We start from the raw sequence: 20127 nt of genomic DNA on the forward strand, positions 1-20127 counted from the left end.
TGGCTAAAAAGAGAGAGATGAATCAAGTAGAAAGGGAAAAGGAGAGAGAACTGAGGGGTGAAGCTAAGGAAAAAAAAACGAGGGAAGGACAGACAATGAGAAGAAGAAATTCTACTGGGCATGGACATGAGGCTGAGGAAATGTTATATTCAGGAGTGGGAAGGAAATCATTAAGAGCCATGTATACAAATTTAGATGGATTTATATCAGGATGCTTGAAATGAGAGATTATATATTGGAAAAAGGACCAGATGTGGTATGTATAACAGAAACAAAGTTAAGTGAATCAGGGATATAATGCTTGGAAGAGAGACAGAAGGGAAAAAGCAAGAGAAGTATTGATAATGACTCAAGAGGACATATATGTGGAGGAGGAACATTACAGAGATGGACTGGCCGAGATTTTGAGCATAATAATTAGGACCACTTTTATGGAAAAAAAAGGAGTATCATAGTTGTATATGTGCCACCAAAGACTAATACATAGAAGCTTTATGTTCCTAAAGAAATGCAAAGGGAAATACAGGCAACCCCCGTTTAACGAAAAGGTTACGTTCCTAAAAAAAACACTTCGTTAAACGAAACTTCGTTAAGCGAACCGATTATAACAAGTTTAACCCCTGACTTGAACTTCCACTGAGAGTAAGCAAAGCGGGAGTGCATCATAGTACGGTGAAAGGTTTAATGAAAGTAAAAATTATGAAGTTTAACATTTAAGCAATCAAATTTAATTTAAGTCATTATAATGTACACTAATGTATGTATGTAGTAATTCGTTCGAGTCTTAGCAAAACTTCAAGTTTATAAAAATTTCTATGTATTTCGTTTTACAATTTTGTTTTTTACACACCGTAAGTGAAGGCTGGTGATGGATAACTTAGAAGTGTGGGGGGAGAAAGGTAGGGAGGAGGAGGGAGGTCACCGAAAGATGAGTCACCATCCATGAAAACGTCTTTTGTAACTTTTCTCCTGGTGTAATGGCTGTAAATCCACCAATGAAGTGCTGTGGCTAACTAATACTTGCACTCTCACCAGATTCCTTATTTTCATCAATACTAAGCCTCTTTGGTGTCATTGTAAGTTTCTAAATGAAAAACTACTGACAGAATGCAGAAGAATGTTGTTTATCTCAAGACTGCGGTGATGCGCACCACCAACCGGTATACCAGTATTACTGTAATACTGGTATATCGCTTTTACGGTAATACCGGTATTACCAGTAATACGGCATCAAAACGGGACAGTGGTGGCTATGAGAAGGGAGATGACATCGCTTTGTATATGACCAAATTTGCGGCCATTTGATTACCAGATATTTTCACCACTAATAAGCCTTCTGGGTTAATGTAAGTTTATAGATAAAAACTACAGATAGAATGCAGGAAAATGTTATTCTGATGACCATGGCAGCATAAGTCACAACTGGCAGAGGGGGAAGGAGGATGCAAGGGAGCCTTTGTTTACAACCACGGGCATGGGCATTCAACTATAGCTATCAGGTATTTTTTCGAGTACTAAATTGAACTTTTCCCTTCAAGTATTAAAAGGTTTGAGTATTTAGACGTTTGAGTATTGAGTCTCATCGGTATTCCTAGACAAGTATAATGAAGGAGTAAAGAGATGTGTCTGAATACAGAGTAAAAGAAAGCAAATACACATGGTATAATGCTATATGTGCAACTTCCTTCTTGTATATTCCTTGTTGCTGGGCTGCAGTGGAGGTAGTGAGCCACCCATGTAGTTGTTGGTGGCTAACTGAAGCCTTGCCCACAGGTTAGCATTGGTTTTTCTAACTAGTAATAAGCTCATTCTATCCCAATGTTTTATACACAACAAGAGCAATCTTTTCACATCGCTAGTTCAAATATCACTACGTAATAGGAACATGCATGCCTTTGTTTTTGTTTTCCTTTACCCAAAATCAGCCATAGCTTTTTGACTTGACTGTGGCCAACTAGCACCACTCGAAATGTCACCATCTGTTTACAAGGATCAAGCAGTGACCCAACTAACCACAGTAGCAACCACACAAGTCATTGAACTATTCCATTGCTGTAGTCAACAATTTGTCACTGTTTTAACCTACTACAGAGGATGGTAGCTGTGCAAGCGGTCACAGGCTATCGGAGCCTCAGCATGGCTGTAAATAGGTAGTGACACAACTAACACAAAGACTTGCAGGTGTTTTGCATTTAATTATTTCAACTTAACACCTTGACACAATAGGGCACAAGTTCACTGTACCCCACAGCAATCTTGAACTTTTATACACTGTACATTACACAGGGTGCAGGTTCACAATACCCCACAGCACCTCACAATAAACCTAACTAATCCTATCTACAGGGTGACATCCTACCTATTGCACCTACAAACTGCTAACTGGAGTTTACCCAATGTGGATCAAATTGACCTGTGCAGAGGGTGAATACCCTATCCTAACTCTAAGGCATAGCACATTAAATAGCCTTCCCACACTTTTTTCTTCACTGTGGAACAAACCATGTGTAATCCTATTTCAGCTACTTCAAGGTTTTACAGTCACATATTTGCAGTCTCTTCTTCAAAGTGCACAGATGGTTTTAAAGCACAAAACCTAGTGAGAGGGCAAAGTCCAGCTTGGGTAGAACTGGTAAAAGTTAGTTGAGCTACTGGATGCCCCTGCTGTAATGGCAATGTGGAGCTAGGTCTCACTGCCTTCTCACTCTACTACCTATTGGCGGTTCACACAAGTTACACTCGTCGAATTACGATTAGAAATCCTTCAGTTTTGAAATGTTTCATGGAACTATCTTGATGTTTTCAGGTTGTTACAGGAGTTGCAGAATGTACCAGAGAAAATTACAAATGATTGAGAGTCCTATTAACACTAACATTAAAAGAGGTGAACAGAAAGAAGAAAATGTTGTGCAGTGAGGCCATGGGTGGAGAGGAGACACACAGACAGTTAGTAAGATAAGAAGACCAGTTTTTTTTTTTTTTTTTTTTTTTTTTACCATGTGGGCTTTTCAAGGGAATTTATGGGCTAAAGGGGATACTTTTTGTGGTACCTCCTATCTCAAGGCCCACCCACTTGGAAACCGGTGCCCCGAGTAAGGAAGCCCAACCTACACTTGGACCGTGGACAGGATTCGAACCCGTGCTCTTGGAGACACCTCGGATCCCAAAGCACGCATGGTTCCACTGTACCAGTTGGTATGAAAATAGTGATAGAAGGTAGCAAGAGAAGCAACATTGTGGTAATGAGAAAGAGGCTGAAGACAAGTTTTAAATCCAATCTATCTAATAAAACTGTGTGAGTGGAACCACTCTCCCATACATGAGAAGAGTACTCCAATTTGGGGCAGATAGGACTCCTGTACAAAGTTAACAGTTGGGAGGTGAGAAAAACTGGTAGAGATGCCTCAGAATGCCTAACTTCATGGAAGTTCTTTTAGTAAGAGATGAGATGTGAAGTTTCCAGTTTAGTTTATAAGTAAAGGACAAACTGAAGATACTCAGTGTAGAAGAGCAGGACAGTAAAGTGTCATTGAAGAAGAGGAGATAGTTGCCTGGAAAGTTCTGTTGAGTATATAGATGAAGGAATTGAGATTTTGTGGCATCAAACTCTATTGAGTTTTCTCTGCTCCAATCAGAAATCATCATAAGTCAGGTGTTCTGTGGCATCCCTGTATGATCTATTTATATTGTGAAGGGTTGGTTGTCTGCAAAGATGTGGAAAAGTTTAGGGTGGTATCATCAGCAAAGGAGTGGATAGGCCTAGAAGTTTGGTGTAGATCATTGATGAATAATAGGAAGAGAGTGGGTGATAGGACTGAACCCTGACAAACACCATTTTTAATAGATTTTGGATAAAAGTGGGTGTCTACCACAGCAGCAATACAATGGTCAGAGAGGAAACTTGAGATGAATTTAGAGAGAGAGAAGGATAGAAGCCACAGGAGGATAGTTTGGAGATAAAAGCTTTGTGCCAGACTCCATCAAGAGCTTGTGATGTCTTAGGCAACAGCAAAAGTTTCACCAAAATCTCTAAAAGAGGATGACCAAGACTGTAAAGAAAGCAATATCACCAGTAGAGTGGTCTTGACAAAACCCATACTGGCAATCACATAGAAGATTGTGAAGTGACATGTTTAAGAATCTTCCTATCGCAGACAGATTAAAATACTAGATAAGAAAGATATTAAAATTATAGGGTAGTAATATGAGGTATTAGAATGGTCACCCTTTTTACAAACAGGCTGAATGCAAGCAAACTTCCAGCAAGAAGAGAAGATAAAAGTAAATAGACAGAGTTGAAAGAGTTTGGCTAGGCAATGTGCAAGCACCGAGGCATAGTTTTCAAAACAGAGTTTGGCTAGGCAATGTGCAAGCACCGAGGCATAGTTTTCAAAAACATTAGGAAGGACCCCATCAGATCAATAAGACTTCCAAGGGTTTAGGCCAGCTAGGCATTGAAAATGTAATTGCAAAGAATTTTAATTGAAGGCATGAAATAGTCAGAGAGGAGGAGAGGGAGGAACAAGCCTTCTAAGGTAGAGATATTAGCAAATGCTTGAGGGAAGAGTTCAGCTTTAGAGACAGATAAAGTGGTGGTGGTGCCATCAGGGTGAAATAAAAGAGGGAAAGATGAAGAAGTAAAATTACTGTGAATGTTTTTAGGTAAATGTCAGAGGTCTCTAGGGGAATTGGATTTCAAAAGATTCTGACGTTTTCTGTTAATGAAGAAGTATTTGGCACTTTGGAGAAAAGACTTGGTATAATTCCAGGCAGAAATATAAAGTGAATGAGTTTAAGGCAATGGAATGCTCAAATAGTTTTTCTGAGCCATCTATCTCTCTATCATGTAGATTACTGGAAGGTCTGTGCATCAAGGGGATCTGCATGCTATGTCCTGTGGTAAGTCCCATAACACATAAACAGAGTAGAAATGATGAGGCAAAGTCCAAATTTTTCTGCCAGTATATTTCCACTGTTCTATGCACGCCAGAGAGAACTAGGCAATGTGTTTTCCACTATAACCGAGGGACATTGAAGTCCACTAACTGTTTTGATAGCACACATGAATGTTAGCGTTAGTCACTGCCACTATTTTCATACAGAACTAGCATAACTTGTCAATGAATTCATCATTATTATGCCTGGCTGTCAAGTGGTTGAGGATAAACATGTCTTGTCTCAAGAAATAAAGAATTGTGTGGTTAGCATGTAAACCCTCCTTAAAATGCCCATGGAGGATAGTGTGCCAAGCAGGGTATAGGGCATTACTAGGCTATAGTAAAACTAAACTGTACTGACTCACAGGGTGATGCTGATAATCCATTCGATTTCTGTCACAGACACCTGTTTTTCATACAAAATATAGCAGTTCCACTGCTCCACATACCTTTTCGCCGAGAAACCGCCCACTGTAGTGCTACGCCTGGCAGCGCGGCGCTCATTGCTGCCGCCAGCACACTGCTTGGACAACCAGTCAGTTATTTCTCGGCACGCAGAGCGAGTAGACCTGCGTTTCTGCCGCTGCTTCCTTTCTTCCTCGCCTTTTTTTCGCCTTCTTTTTCCTCCTATTTCTATGGAGGAAGATTCTAGTGATGTTCCTGTTTCTCCGGGGCGGTCTGTTCCCGTCCTGGAGGGTGTTTTGCCCAGCCATATGGACGCCCCTGCCGGTCCTTCTGCAGTGTTTACGTCTCCTTTGCCACAGCCAACGAGGCGGATTTGCTCTAGACCTGACTGTTCCAGGGTCTTGGGTAGTGTCTTCAACAATCCTCATTCAGTCTGTATCAAGTGCAGGGAGTTCTGCAGCCTAGGTAAGAGGTGTGATGAGTGTTCTGACTGGAGGAAGGATAAGATTCTTACCGCCTACAAGTATCAATGCGGGTTGAGGCGCAAGCGGGAGGCTAAAGCTAACTTAAAGGGTAAGTCTAAGGGCTCTCATACTCGGTCTGGTATCAGCAGTGACACGAGCCATATGTCTGGGGATTCTAGCTCTCAAGTCTCCTCTGCTATTTCTGTTGGAGGTGTTGCCCTTCAGGCAGGCAGTGTATTTTCTCAGGATGAGCTCACTGCTGATGATTCGGCTTCTCAGCAGGGGTCTAAGCCTCCAATCTCTATAGATCTTTCCCTGTTTTTGGAATCCTGGCAGGAGCAACTCCTTGCTTCTGTTGACAGCCTGGTGTCTTCACGGTTGGGAGAGTTACATAACCCTGTGTCTTCCCTGGCTACTGACCCACCTCTTTCAGCTCTCCCCTCGTCCTCGGACAGAGACCTGATGAAGTTTCAGTGTCCTGCCCCCAGAGTCCTGACGCAAAAAGGTGTGTGCAGTCACATCAAGTCAGGGGGCCAGGGGGCCGTCCGGGGGCTTGAGGTGGCTTCCAAGCGTTCTCATCCTCCTAAGGATGACGCTAGAAGGATCAAGAAGTCCCGCCCACCTCAGTGGTGACCGGTGCCCTGGCTCCTTCCCAGGCCCGGTCGGTGGGGGACAGGGAGAGGGTGGACCAGTGCACTGCTCCTGGCCCCTCCCCCAAGGCCCAGGGTGAGGGCCCAGGCAAGGGTGATGCTCTGCCCTTTTGCCTACCAGGGGGCTTGCCCACGCCCTTTCCACGGGCTGCCACCTATGTCCTTTCGGCCACTAGGGGCTCAGAGTCAGCCGACCCCCCTACGTCCTACCAAACCCACTGTCTTACGCCAGAGAGGCGCCAGGACCTCCCCTTCCCTCGAGGTGTGCGCTTCCCCTCTGAGGCTGGCGTCTCTGCTCCTGGAGGCACCCCCCGGACTGCCCGTCTCCGGGGTAGTGACCTTCTCCTCATGGATAGCACTGATAGACAGGTACTCCATGGTCCCCCCCGGCCTTCTTGTTCAGGGTGGCAGGGCCCGGCCTCCTTGTCTTCAGGACCTGCCCCGTCCCTCCACATCCTCGGGGTGCTGGAGGAGGATGAGACCCAGCCCCCATTGGCCTCCATGTACCATCGCATGATGGATTACATCAATTCAGTGTTTGAGGACGTGAGGGGCCAAAGGCTTGAGCAAGAGGGTCCTCTCGCGCCCGGAGCTGGTGCACCTGAGTTACAGGGAGGGCCAATTCTCCTCGCTAGGGCTCAACCCCTCCAGTTCTTCAAGGAGCAAGTCAACAATGCTTACCTGAAGGCCAATGACAGGAAGCTGGCTTCTCTTGGGTATCCTTCAGGCAGGTTTGCCAGGATGTACACAGTATTGGACCAGAAAGGCTCAGGGAAGGCTACTGCTGTTAACCAGGACTTGCACCATGCCTTGAACTTGGGCTCACGTGAGCCGAGGGTTATCCGTGACCAGCAGGAGGTCGCCAGGATGGAGGGAGTGGTTGGTCGTTCTCTGGACGCACTCAACTACTCTTTTTGGTGCTTAGGTGCCCTTCACCTACTGACAGTATCACATCTCCCCTCACACCTGTTGGATTGAGAGGGACAGCTCTTTAAGGCTGTTCGTATGGCCTTGAATGACATCTGCCGTGATTCTACTTACGTCAATGCCAATCTTCAGGCCTGGAGAAGGGAGTCCTACATTGCCCACCTCAGACCCACCTTCTCTCAGGTGGAGAAGGGCATCCTTAGACGGTCCCCCATCTTTTCTCCTCTCCTCTTTGATGAGGCCAAGCTGCAGGAGGCATTCCAGTCTTCCAAGAGTAATGCTGCCATGACTCTCCATGAGACTGCTCTCAGGGCCCTGGCTCGTTCACGTCCGGCCACCGGTACTCCCTTGGTGGAGCGCGGTTCTCATCTTCCTGCCCCCTCAGCCTCGAGGCCTCCGGCTGCTCCTCCCTGGCGAACACAAGTTCACCCTCGTCCTGGGAATCCTCGGGGTGGATCTTCCGGACCGGTCTCTGCCCACCCTAGTGGGCAGTCAGGAGGATGGAGGGGTAAGCCCTTTCGGAAATGACAGTCTTTCTCACCATGGGGTGGTGGGGGGCTGTCTGGCCCTTTGCTGGGAAGGTTGGCTCAAGATCCGGGCAGAGGAGTGGGTCCTCAGCTTTCTGCGGGAAGGCTACCAGATCCCCTTCTCTTCCCCCCCCACCCCTGACCACTCTCTTCGAGGATCGCAGGGGTTATGCCCCAGGGTCGTCCAAGGGTCTCGCCCTCGCGATGGAGCTCCAGCGTCTCTGGACAAAAGAGGCTATAGAGGAAGCGCCTCCCTCCCCAGGTTTCTACAGCCATGTGTTTGTCGTTCCAAAGGCCACAGGCGGGTTCTGCCCCATCATCGACCTCTCCCTCTTCAACACGTACGTCGTCACCACCAAATTCAAGATGGAGACTGTCCAGACGGTAATGTCGGCCATCCGACAGGATGACTGGATGGTGTCACTGGACCTTCAGGATGCATATTTTCAGGTGCCCATTCATCCCCACAGCTTTCAGTTCCTGCACTTTGTGTGGGAGGGGTACCACTTTCAGTTTCGAGTTCTCTGCTTCAGTCTCTCCACTGCTCCGCAGGTTTTCACATGTCTGATGGCTCCTGTCTTGGTGGAATTCTATCGTCGGGGCTTCCGCATCCTTCGCTACCTCGACGACTGGTTGGTACTGGCCTCTTCAGCGGTAGAAGCTCGACACGCCACAGCTTGTTTGCTCAGGCTCTGCTCGGACCTGGGCATCCGAGTAAATTGGGAGAAGTCATTTCTGACCCCTGCACAGGAGAAGACCTTCCTCGGAATGGTGATTCGCTTCCCTCTTTTGAGGGTTTTCCCGACCCAGGGGAGGATACGAGGCCTCCAGGATTTACTCTGCTCCTTCCTCAGTTGCCCGTCCCGCCCAGCGGAGCACTGGTTGAGACTTCTGGGGCACATGTCTTCCCTCATACATCCAGGAGGCGGACGCATCTCCTGCAGATCCAACTGAACCAGCAATGGGACAGGTGGTCGATGCTAGACGACCATCAGGTCAGCTGGGACAGTGCTTCACGTCAGGACCTGGAATGGTGGCTGGAGGACGAGAACTTGGGGCAGGGTCAGCCTCTTCAGGTTGCCATTCCGGACCACCTTCTCTACACGGATGCCTTTACAGTCGGCTGGGGTGCGTCGCTCCTCCAGGCTTCTGTGAGTAGCCTGTGGAACATCCAGGAACAGACGCTCCACGTGAACGTTTTAGAACTCTGTGCGATCCGCCTCGGCCTCCAGCACTTCGGTGAGTGGTGAGGGGCTCAGTTGTCACTGTCTTCTCGGACAACACCACGGCCCTCGCTTACCTACACAGGGAGGGGGGGTACTCACTCTATCCTTCTCAACCTCGAACCACGCCAGGTCCTCGACTGGGCAGAAGTGCATGCAGTGTCGATCTTACCCCAGTTTGTGAGGGGCTCAGTCAATGTGGTGGCCGACTGCCTCAGCCGCCGACACCAATCCCTGTCCACAGAGTGGACCTTACATATGGATGTTTGTCACCTGCTGTGGCGGGTCTGGGGCTACCCAACAGTCGACCTGTTCGCCACTCGTCTCAATTACCGGATTCCGAACTTTGTGTCCCCCTTTCAGGATCCGGCAGCCATCGCCACAGACGCCTTCCTCTACAATTGGGACAACCAGGATCTGTACGCCTTTCCACCCTTCCCCCTCATCAGGAGAGTTCTCAACAAGCTCCGGGCTTCCCGGAACACCTGTCTCATCCTCATAGCCCCTTACTGGCCTCAGAAGGAATGGTTTCCAGATCTGTTGGCGGCGGTGGAGCCTCCCCACCGCCTCCCTCTTCGCAAAGATCTATTGAGACAGCCACACATCCACAAGTTCCACACCGGTCTCCCGGCTTCAGCTGACAGGGTGGAGACTATCCAGCGCTTTCTGAGGCACAGGGGTTTCTCCTCTAAGTTGGCCCAGTTCTTATCTCACGACAAGAGGCCTTCCTCTGCTTCCAACTATCAGCACAAGTGGAAGGTGTACAGGAAGTGGTGCAAAGATCACGGCCAGACTGTCTCCAATCCCACGGTCCAAAAGGTCGCAGATTTTCTTGTTCACCTGCGCCAGGATTGCAATCTTTTTACCTCTGCCATTAAGGGTTATAAGGCCATGCTGAATGGAGTCTTTGCAATCTGGGGCGTGGACCTCAACAATGACCGGGTGTTGAGTGCTATTGTCAAGGCGTGCTCTTCTCAACCCCGCAGACCTACTAGGAATCTTAGTCTAGTCCTTCCTGGAACCTGGATGTAGTTCTTCGCTACCCGTCCAAGGCCCCCTTCGAGCCCCTTCGGCTCTCGTCCTCCAGGGACCTGACCAGGAAGACTTTTTCTCCTGGCATTAGCTACAGTGCAGAGGGTAGGGGAGATCCAGGCCCTCTTCCTCCTGGACTAGCTGGCAAGGACAGGATCTTATGGTCTGCTATCTCCCTGAGTTCATTGCTAAGACGGATACGGGAGTTCACAACACGCCCCAGGAATTCCGTATTAAGAACCTTATTTCCATTCTCGGTTCCATGGATGAGGAGCACTTTTTGTGCCCTGTTCGGGCTCTCTGCCACTACTTACAACGGACTGCTTCAGAGACAAGGCCCAGGAATCTGTTTGTTGCAGTTAAACGCCCATCTCGACCTATGTCGAAAGCGGCCATCTCATACTTCCTCAGGGATACCATCAAGTCTGCCCATGAGGCTATTTCTGACTCTGTCTGCCTCGAGGTCAATGCCCATGCCCATGACATCCGTGGCATTGCTGCCTCCATGCTCCTCTGGGAAAACTGCTTGGTTCCGACCATCCTGAAGGCAGCACGCTGGAGGACTCACTCGGTCTTTGCTGACCATTATCTCCGCGATATAGTGCGGAAGGAAGGCGACGTTTTTTCCCTGGATCCAGTTGTTGCAGCCAGTCACATTGTGGGCTGACAACTACCACAAGGTCCTCCTTGCTCTGGGGTAACGCTTCGGCTCCCTCAGGTGAATACTCCAGTGCTCCCTTACACTGCTCGTCTTAGTTGATTGGGTCAGTAGCCAGGGTTCTCTCCTCTGCATCAGGGTATTGAGCACGCTCCTGGAACACTCATCCCCTGACCCCTAAGGCCTGCTTCCTTTAGACACACGGGTTAGGAGGACCTCCCAAACCCTTAGCCGAGCCCGCTGGCACCCCTATGCTGCCCGGCCTCAGCCAAGAGGTTAGTGTCTACATATGGACAGTTTGTTTTCACACTCTACGCCTGGCACATTCTTCTGACTCCCGCCTCCTTCAGTGTTGGAGTCTGCTATATTTTGTATGAAAAACAGGTGTCTGTGACAGAAATCTACTTTTTAATGCTAAAATTAATTTCTTCACTTACCTGTTTTTCATACAAAACTTCACTGCCCTCCTTCCTCCCCCAGTCAGGTTCTCTCCCTTGAGAAATAACTGACTGGTCCGCGCAGTGTGCTGGCGGCAGCAATGAGCGCCGCGCTGCCAGGCGTAGCGCTAAAGCGGGCAGTTTCTCGGCGAAAAGGTATGTGGAGCAGTGGAACTGCTATATTTTGTATGAAAAACAGGTAAGTGAAGAAATAAATTTTAGCATTAAAGATTAGATGTTGCCATATCTCTCATTACTTCAAGGAAAATGGAATAACAGTTTTCAATTCCATTTAATGCATGATTTCGCTAAAAAAAAAAGATGGGGTGGGAGACATGAGACATGAAGATCTTTGCAGGTGATTATGTCATAAGTAAAGTAAATACAGTAGAGGTGCTGGTTATAAAAGTGAAATTGAGACTGGTAATTTACATAATATTTGCTGTTATGTCCTATGAAGATACCCAATCTAATATAGTGAGTGGTGAGAAGAAACATAAAGATGAGACAGCATTTTATTTTCAGTTATTACTCCAAGCTCGACTTGGATGGAGAGACTTTTTCCTTGGTCTGACTGTGCAACACACAGTAAGACAGAAGCGTCAGTGAGTTGATTTGCATGTGCATGCCTGCCAGGTGACCTGACTCCCCCTTTCCCTTGGGAAAAAAATAGAAATCTAGTTTGCAGTCATTTTCTTTTTTATTTTCTTTCTCTCTCTTTTGTTCCTTTTACTCCTTGACAGGCAAGAGGAATTACTAACTACAGTAATACTTCGAGATACGAACGTTCCAACATACAAATTTTTTTTATATACGAAGAAAAATTTCATATAATTTATGCCTCAAAATACGAAGATATTTTTAAGATACGAATAGCCATTGGTAGGTGGCTCAGTGATCGCTCGTCTACCCACGTCCACCCGAACATTCAGCCCATCTTGTGTATCGTTGTTCATCTATTGTGCATGTATGTGTCTGTGCTCCTCGGCAGTGTGTATTTTTTCTTAAGTTTTTTTAACTGAAAGCCCCGTGATCATGAGTCCCAAAAGTAAAAGTTTAGCGAGAAACGCACAAAATAGCCTGTATTCACATACTGATTACACTTAGAAATTCAATAAACGAGTAAGTACAAATGGTGTTCTGCCCACAAGTAACTCTTCCTCTTTGCAGTGCAAAAAACCAGAAGTCTCTAGATGTCATGGTTACCAAAATATCACAGGTTCAATGAAGTAGTATCATCGGTTTACGTGGCCTTGCGTCTAATCGGGTTCAGCGGCCTTATCTAGAGCAATAGAAAATGGGCCCCTTGTATCTCTCTCTCTCTCTCTCTCTCTCTCTCTCTCTCTCTCTCTCTCTCTCTCTCTCTCTCTCTCTCTCTCTCCCTCTCTCCCTCCCTCTCCCTCCTGTTCTGATACCACTCTCATTCAAAAGTTGTCTCCCCATAACATGGCGAGAGAGCCGAGGAGAGGTGGCAGAATTAGACACAGTGAAATCACTGTCGCTCCCACCATCCATCATTGGTGACACAGTGACATAGAGCATATGTTTACTCCTGATGAGTGTTGCCAGCTCACAAGCAAAGAAAACAGGAAGAAAATAGCCAAAATATAGCTGTAAAAAGGCCTAAGCGTCTATCGATGTGCCCTGAGTCTTGCATGATGAACGTCTATCAATGTGTCCCGAGTTTTGCGGGTTAAATTGTTATTTTGGGCAATATAGTTCATTTATATCATGTATATAATAAACATTGTGTTTATCTTCTATTAAATCTATATTTGGTTGGTATTTAAAGCATGTTAATTTTGTGGGGGGGTAAATTCATATCACAAGAACGAATTAATTCTATTTCCATTAATTTCTATGGGAAAAATTTATTTGATATACAATTTTTTTTATATATACAACAATCATCACGGAACGAATTAAATTTGTATGTCGAAGTACCACTGTATATATTTTTATTTATTTATTTATTAACATTTATTTTCTCTTTCTATTTTACATGTTAAATTTTTTTTTTATATTGCAGTTACGTTTGGATTATGGTGGTGGTGATGTTACTCAAGTATTCTACTGGCTGTTGAAGAAATCTGGTTTTCCACACCCAGTAAATCTCAGCAGAAAACTTGATGCAATGCTGCTCAACAAACTTAAGCATGAATTTTGTCATGTTAATTTAGTAAGTATTTAATTTTGTCATGAATATTACCTCATTTATTTATTGCAACATTTGTCAACTTAAAATAAAATTTCCCATTACTATGCCTAACAAATAAATTGATCTAGATTTGATTGCAAGATTTCTTTGTTAAGTGTCTGAGTTGCAATATTACCAGTTTTCAACTCATTACGTTTTCCGACTGTAAAATCACAAATTTCAGCAGAATTTGAATTGTTGTAATTTAGGATTAGCATTTTACTGAGAATATCACCTTGGTTCCATGACTAATCATCCATAGCAAAATATGGCTGTCCTACCCTCCACTCTCATTTACATTATATGGTACAATGGTACTCCAAGTTATGTCTTGATTGGTTTCATGATCAAGGTTGCAGCCCAATTTGTGTGTATGTCAGATCTTCATTTTCCATTGGAATCAATGGAAAATTCCAGTCTTACTTTGGTACTGCTGACTAAAAGGGGGAACATTGGTCTAATGAAGCTAATTTTGTTATTACACATACTACTACCCATAGTTATTAATTATTGCTTAAACCCCCATTCCCACAGCAAACTTACATCATGTCTAACTGCTCGAGGAAAGAAACAAAAGAAATACTTGAGGTGCCCTTACTGATTTTCTTTGTGAAAACACCCCGCATGTTTTCTATTCCCAGGTATCAGCCATCAGGCCAATTCCTTCATTCGCCGCTTTGGTGACACAGGGCTTACGCGTAGTCTTCAGCTCATCTCTTTCACCGGCTCATTGTTGTTTTTTCTTTTCAGCAGCAGTTGGTTTGCCTTTTGTCGCTCCTTAGTTTGTTTTTCTTCTTTGTAGTAAAAGGAAACCTTTGTTGTAGCGAAATTTCGTTATGTGAACCTTCGTTAAAAGGGGGTTGCCTGTAGTTTGCTCTCCTGTGCCTGCAGTGGCACTGGAGAGAGTGGATGGAGGTTGGAGCAGAAGAGTGGGTAGTGAAGACTGCATTATGGGTATGTCCTCCCTTTTCTGCATCCTCCTCCTTTGTCGGCCAGACCAATAGAGTTTGTGAGTTATGCAGAGTGGTCAGATCATCATGTGGCCTTGGACTTAGTGGCACAAGACATGTTGGCCAAAGGGGCTATAGAGCTTGTGGGGGGCAAGCTAGAAGGCTTTTATGCCCATCTGATCCTTGTTCCCAAGGTAACAGGCGGTTGGAGACCTGTGTTCGACCTCTCAACTCTGAACAAGTTTTTAGTGGTCAGCCGCTTCCAGATATAGACGGTGGCATCAGTTTTGGAGTCTATGAATGTGGGGGAATGGATGGTGTCTCTGAATCTGAGGGATGCATATTTCCAAGTTCCAATCCACCTGCGTTCCCGCAAGTACCTATTATTCATTTGGCAAGGCAAGGTTTTTCAGTTCAAAGTTCTTTGTTTTGGCCTCGCCACCACCCCGCAGGTCTTCACCAAGGTGATGGCTCCAGTGTCTTCATGGGCTCATCGACACGATATCTCCCTGTGCCGTTACCTGGACGATTGGTTGGTCACAGGGACGACTCTCCTGGGATGCATAAGCGCCATCCAGGCTGTGTTATGGCTGTGTGCTCACTTGGGTATTCAGATCAATCTGCCCAAATCAGACCTGGTACCCAGCCAAAGGAAGCAGTACCTGGGCATGGTGCTGGATTCAGTAAGGGGTCTGGTTTTTCTGTCGCCAGAAAGGGTCAGCATGTTTCTCTCAGTGGCGCAGAGTTTTCTAGAGGACAGAGCCCCTACGGTGTCTCTATGGAGGTCACTCCTGGGCCATCTGGCTTCCCTGGAGAGGCTGGTCCCTGGCAGCCGGGTACGCTCTCGGTCCCTTCAGTGGTACCTGAAAAGTCATTGGAAGGCAGCATCGGACCCTCCCTGGTGGCGGGTTCCTCCTTCACAGCGGTGTCTGGCAGACCTCTCCTGGTGGATGGATCCGGGTCATCTAATCAAGGGAGCTCACTTTGTGATGCCACCTCCAGAACAGTCTCTGTTTTCCAACACGTCCCTTCACGGTTGGGGTGCTCATCTGGGGGGACTCTCTAGTCTCGGGGGTGTGGTCTCCACAGGAGCGGAGGTTTCACATCAACCACCTGGAGATGATGGCTGTTTTCTGGGCTCTGCAGTCCTTTCAGCAGGAAGTCTTGGGCACAGTGGTGTCTCTTATGTCAGACAATTTGACAGTGGTGGCCTATTTGAGGAACTCGGAGGGCACCTGGTCCGAGTCTGTCTTGGGTCTGGCAGGGGACATTCTCCAATGGTGCAAAAACAACTCTGTCTCTCTTCTATCAAGGTTTGTGGTAGGATGGCACAGTGCAGTAGCAGACGTCTTCAGTCGCGAGTGTGTGGGGTCAGAGTGGACCCTGCCTTCCAGGTGTGGGGTGCACCACAGGTAGATCTGTTTGCCACTGCCTTAAATCACCAGTTACCTCTGTATATATCTCCCCTGCCTGACCCAGGAGCTTGGAGAGAGGACGCTTTGGCCTTTCCATGGGAGGGCTTGGATCTGTACGCCTTTCCGCCCTTTCTCTGATTCAGCGGGTGCTAGTGCGAGTCAGAGAGTCTGCTTGTGTTTGTGTGACTCTGATTGTCCCACGGTGGCACCAGGCAGACTGGTTTCCTCTGCTTCTGAGTCTGCTTATGGACCATCCTCAAGTGTTGCTGCAATGGGCCTCTCTACTCCGCCAGCCTCATCGCCACCTCTTTCACAAGTCACCAGGTGCTCTTCACCTTCACGCGTGGAGACTCTCCAGCGTCTCTTCCGAAAGAGAGGCTTTTTGCGGAAGGCTGCTAGATTTATGGTCCGTCCGGTCAGACAGTCCTCTGCCAGAGTCTATCTGGCAAAGTGCTCCGTCTTCTGTGGTTGGTGTGAGTCAAGGGGTTGTCATCCTCTCGACCTCTGTCATGGACATAGCAGACTTTTTTATTTTTCTTTGAGACACTAAACATTTGTCCTTGCCATCCATTAGGGGCTATCGTTCTGCTTTGGCCCCTGTTTTCCAGCAGGCTGGCTTGGATATCTCACAAGATATGGATATGTCAGCTCTGTTTTGGGGGTTTGCCAAGTTGGCTCCTCATTCACCATGCATTCCTGCATGGGATTTATCCTTAGTTTTATGCTCATTAATGAAGTCCCCTTACGAGCCTCTGCATTTGGCTTCTTTGAGGGACATTGCACTAAAATCCTCCTTTCTCTTGGCTTTAGCATCTGTTCGCCGAGTTAGTGAGTTGCATGGGCTGTCAGCGGAAGTTTGTCACTCAAAGGGTTGAGCTTTTATGACTTTCTCTTTAGCCCCGTATTTTCTAGCGAAAACTCAACTCCCAGTTAATGTATCACAGTCCAACTTCACCATTTCTGCTTTTATGGAGTACGTTGGCAACTTAGAAGGGGACAGGCTTTTGTGCCCAGTCAGAGCCATCAGGGAGTACCTTCGTAGGACCAGGGACTGTCGTCCTAGATGCTCCCGTCTTTTTGTGACGGTTACTTAGCCTCGGCGTGTAGTGCACCCTCATACTATTTCCCACTGGATATGTCAGATTATTCAGCTTGCACATGTGGATGTGTCTGAAGAAGACATGCACTTGGTTCGGGTGAAGGCACATAAAGTTAGAGCAGTGCCGATAAGTGCCTTGTTCAGGAAAATTCGGAGTATTCCTGCAGTTCTTCAGGCCGGAACCTGGAAGAGTATGCCCAATTTTGCTTCTTTTTATCTCAGGGATATACTCATAGGTATTTGGATACCTTTTCTCTGGGCCCTGTTGTATCAGCTTTCAGGGTAATTCATTAAGTTTTCTTTTGGGTTCTTTATACATACGGTTCTATGTATTGTCCTCTGTGGGGTTTGAGGACCTTGGACCGTTCTCAGGGCGAGAGTTGTTATGCTCCTCTCACTCCTCTGGTTTTGTCCCTCTGTCAAGGGATACAAGTGCTGCACCCAACTCAGGATATGGCCTCCACCTTGTAAGTTTTGGGTTTGTAAGGGTGTGTGTCTTAGGGAGTGAAAGTTGTTCTTAGGGGTGAGGTCATTCAGTTCTTAAGCAATAATTGATAATTATGGGTAGTAGTATGTGTAATAACAAATAGGATTTTTTAATGTAAAATTCATTTTTATCTACATACTTACCCATAATTATTAATTATAATTGAATTTCCCTTCCTCCCTCCCCTCTGTGACCTAGGCTAGAGGCAAATGAGGGATTCAGCCTGATGGCTGATACCTAGGAATAGAAAATGGATGGGGGTGTCTTTGCAAAGAAAACGAGTAAGGACACCTCAAGTATTTCTTTCGTTTCTTTCCTCGAGCTGTTGGACATGATGTAAGTTTGCTGTGGGAATGGGGGTTTAAGCAATAATTAATAATATGTATGGATGTAGATAAAAATGGATTTTACATTAAAAATCCTATTTCGATAGGTTAGGTTGTGCTATTAATGACTATTATCAACAATTATATTAGAAGAGACAGGAATGAATACAGCACAGTACTTTTAATCAAGCACACTATCCAGTAAAATACCTGTACATATGAATTTTGATAAGTTTAAATTTTGACTCATAAATATTTGAAACTTTTTTTTACACCATATTTTTTACACACTTACTTCCTAGATCCACCACTTCCTAAGTTTTTTTTTGTTTTTTATCAAGTTAACCTTTTGTGCTACTGTTATATTCACCCTTTACCTGTTTTCTAATTTCCTCCAGATGTCATGGTTATAGAAAATTATAATATTTCAAACAACACAGAAAAAAAAGGACAAAAGCCATGGAACATTTATGTAAAGAAAGTGACCACCTTAGCTTGAGAATAGTGGTGATTCAGAACTATTCTTGAGGCAGGTCTTTGTATTAGCAACTTCAGTTTCCTTGCTCCAAAGATAGCCCTCAGACTTTCACCATACCACTTTTCACAAATCAATCCATAGTAATCTTTTCTTCAATCTTATTTTTTTCATTCCAAATGTTTCACTATTCTACCAACTCACTTTTCCACTTTTTTGCAACCCATTTTATGTCCATTTTTAACATTCATACTCCAGTTATTCTTAGTATACCTTCTTCCGAGTTGATTAAAAATACTAAATAATTTCCAGGACACTCTTTATTATCATTTTGACACTCTTCTTCCCTCATCTGTTACTCTAAACATTCCTCAGAAACACCTTTCTCACTGGTCTTGCATCATCCATTTGCTCTTATCTAGCCTTGTATTTCAAGGTTGCCTTTACAATGTCTCTTTCTCTAAAAGAATTCCATCCTCTCTTATCTAGATACAACAGGTGGTTCTTCATTACTCCTGAGCACAGGACTTTCAAATTTTGTTTGGTCCTTCTTAAATCCAATAAACAGAGGTCTGTAGTACTGAGGTATTATAGTTATAACTACACTGTCTCACCCTGGGATAACGTAGGGGCTGAGTGGTCAAAACTAAGAGACTGTAGAGGTATGCAGAATGTTAACTCTTTACTTTCGAGATGCTCAATGTGTTATCCAACTCCATTTCAGGGTTAAATTTATACACTTTAAAATGCTAGACAACTCTTCCAATTACTTAAATCTATAATGCCTTTGGTTACTGATTGCAATGATGTATTTGTTAGCACACAATGATACCTGAGAGCAAAGTTATTGCATATCAAATAATATATATATATATATATATATATATATATATATATATATATATATATATATATATATATATATATATATATATATATATATGGCACATCCTGTGATTCTCCAGGCACATCCTGTGATTCTCCAGATTGAATGATACCACGACACTCTCTCTCTCTCTCTCTCTCTCTCTCTCTCTCTCTCTCTCTCTCTCTCTCTCTCTCTCTCTCTCTCTCTCTCTCTCTCTCTCTCTCTCTCTCTCTCTCTCTCTCTCTCTCTCTCTCTCTCTCTCTCTCTCTCTCTCTCTCTCTCTCTCTCTCTCTCTCTCTCTCTCTCTCTCTCTCTCTCTCTCTCTCTCTCTCTCTCTCTCTCTCTCTCTCTCTCTCTCTCTCTCTCTCTCTCTCTCTCTCTCTCTCTCTCTCTCTCTCTCTCTCTCTCTCTCTCTCTCTCTCTCTCTCTCTCTCTCTCTCTCTCTCTCTCTCTCTCTCTCTCTCTCTCTCTCTCTCTCTCTCTCTCTCTCTCTCTCTCTCTCTCTCTCTCTCTCTCTCTCTCTCTCTCTCTCTCTCTCTCTCTCTCTCTCTCTCTCTCTCTCTCTCTCTCTCTCTCTCTCTCTCTCACTTACACATACACACGATTCATACAAAGGAGACCGATTAAATTACAGAAAGGCTGATATTGAGAATCTCAAGAACTATTTTAAAAACGTAAACTGGGAGGAGATGGTAAACTCAGAGACGATGCAAGAGAAGTATAACTTATTTTTGGAATTATACAAAACAGGAGTCAGGGAATATGTCCCGAAATATAGACCTAAAGAAGGAAAGAAAGATTGGTTTAATGCAAGGTGTGCTAGGGCAAAGGAGAAAAGAGATGGAGCATGGAAAAGGTGGAGAAGAAATAGAAATCCAGTAAATAAGAAAAACTTCAAGGCAGTGAGAAATGAATATGTTAAGGTGAGGAAGGAAAAGGAAGAGAACTTTGAAAAGGACATTGTTGAAAAATGTAAGGAGCAAGCTAAATTGTTCTACAGATTCATAAATGGAAAAATTAGGCAAAAAGAAACAATAGAAAGGTTAAAAG

General features: G+C 45.2%; 1 protein-coding gene across 1 annotated transcript in view; it reads left to right on the top strand.

Annotated features, from left to right (window-relative positions):
• The window catches only part of LOC123520750 (actin-related protein 8-like), a 133024-nt gene that overhangs the window by 30812 nt on the left and 82085 nt on the right, over positions 1 to 20127 (top strand). Inside the window, exon 5 of the mRNA XM_045283313.1 lies at positions 13290 to 13439. Coding sequence (XP_045139248.1) covers positions 13290 to 13439 — 150 coding nt within the window. The remainder of the gene's footprint in view (positions 1 to 13289; positions 13440 to 20127) is intronic.

Source organism: Portunus trituberculatus, chromosome 47, assembly GCF_017591435.1.
Source record: "Portunus trituberculatus isolate SZX2019 chromosome 47, ASM1759143v1, whole genome shotgun sequence".
Lineage (NCBI taxonomy): Eukaryota > Metazoa > Arthropoda > Malacostraca > Decapoda > Portunidae > Portunus > Portunus trituberculatus.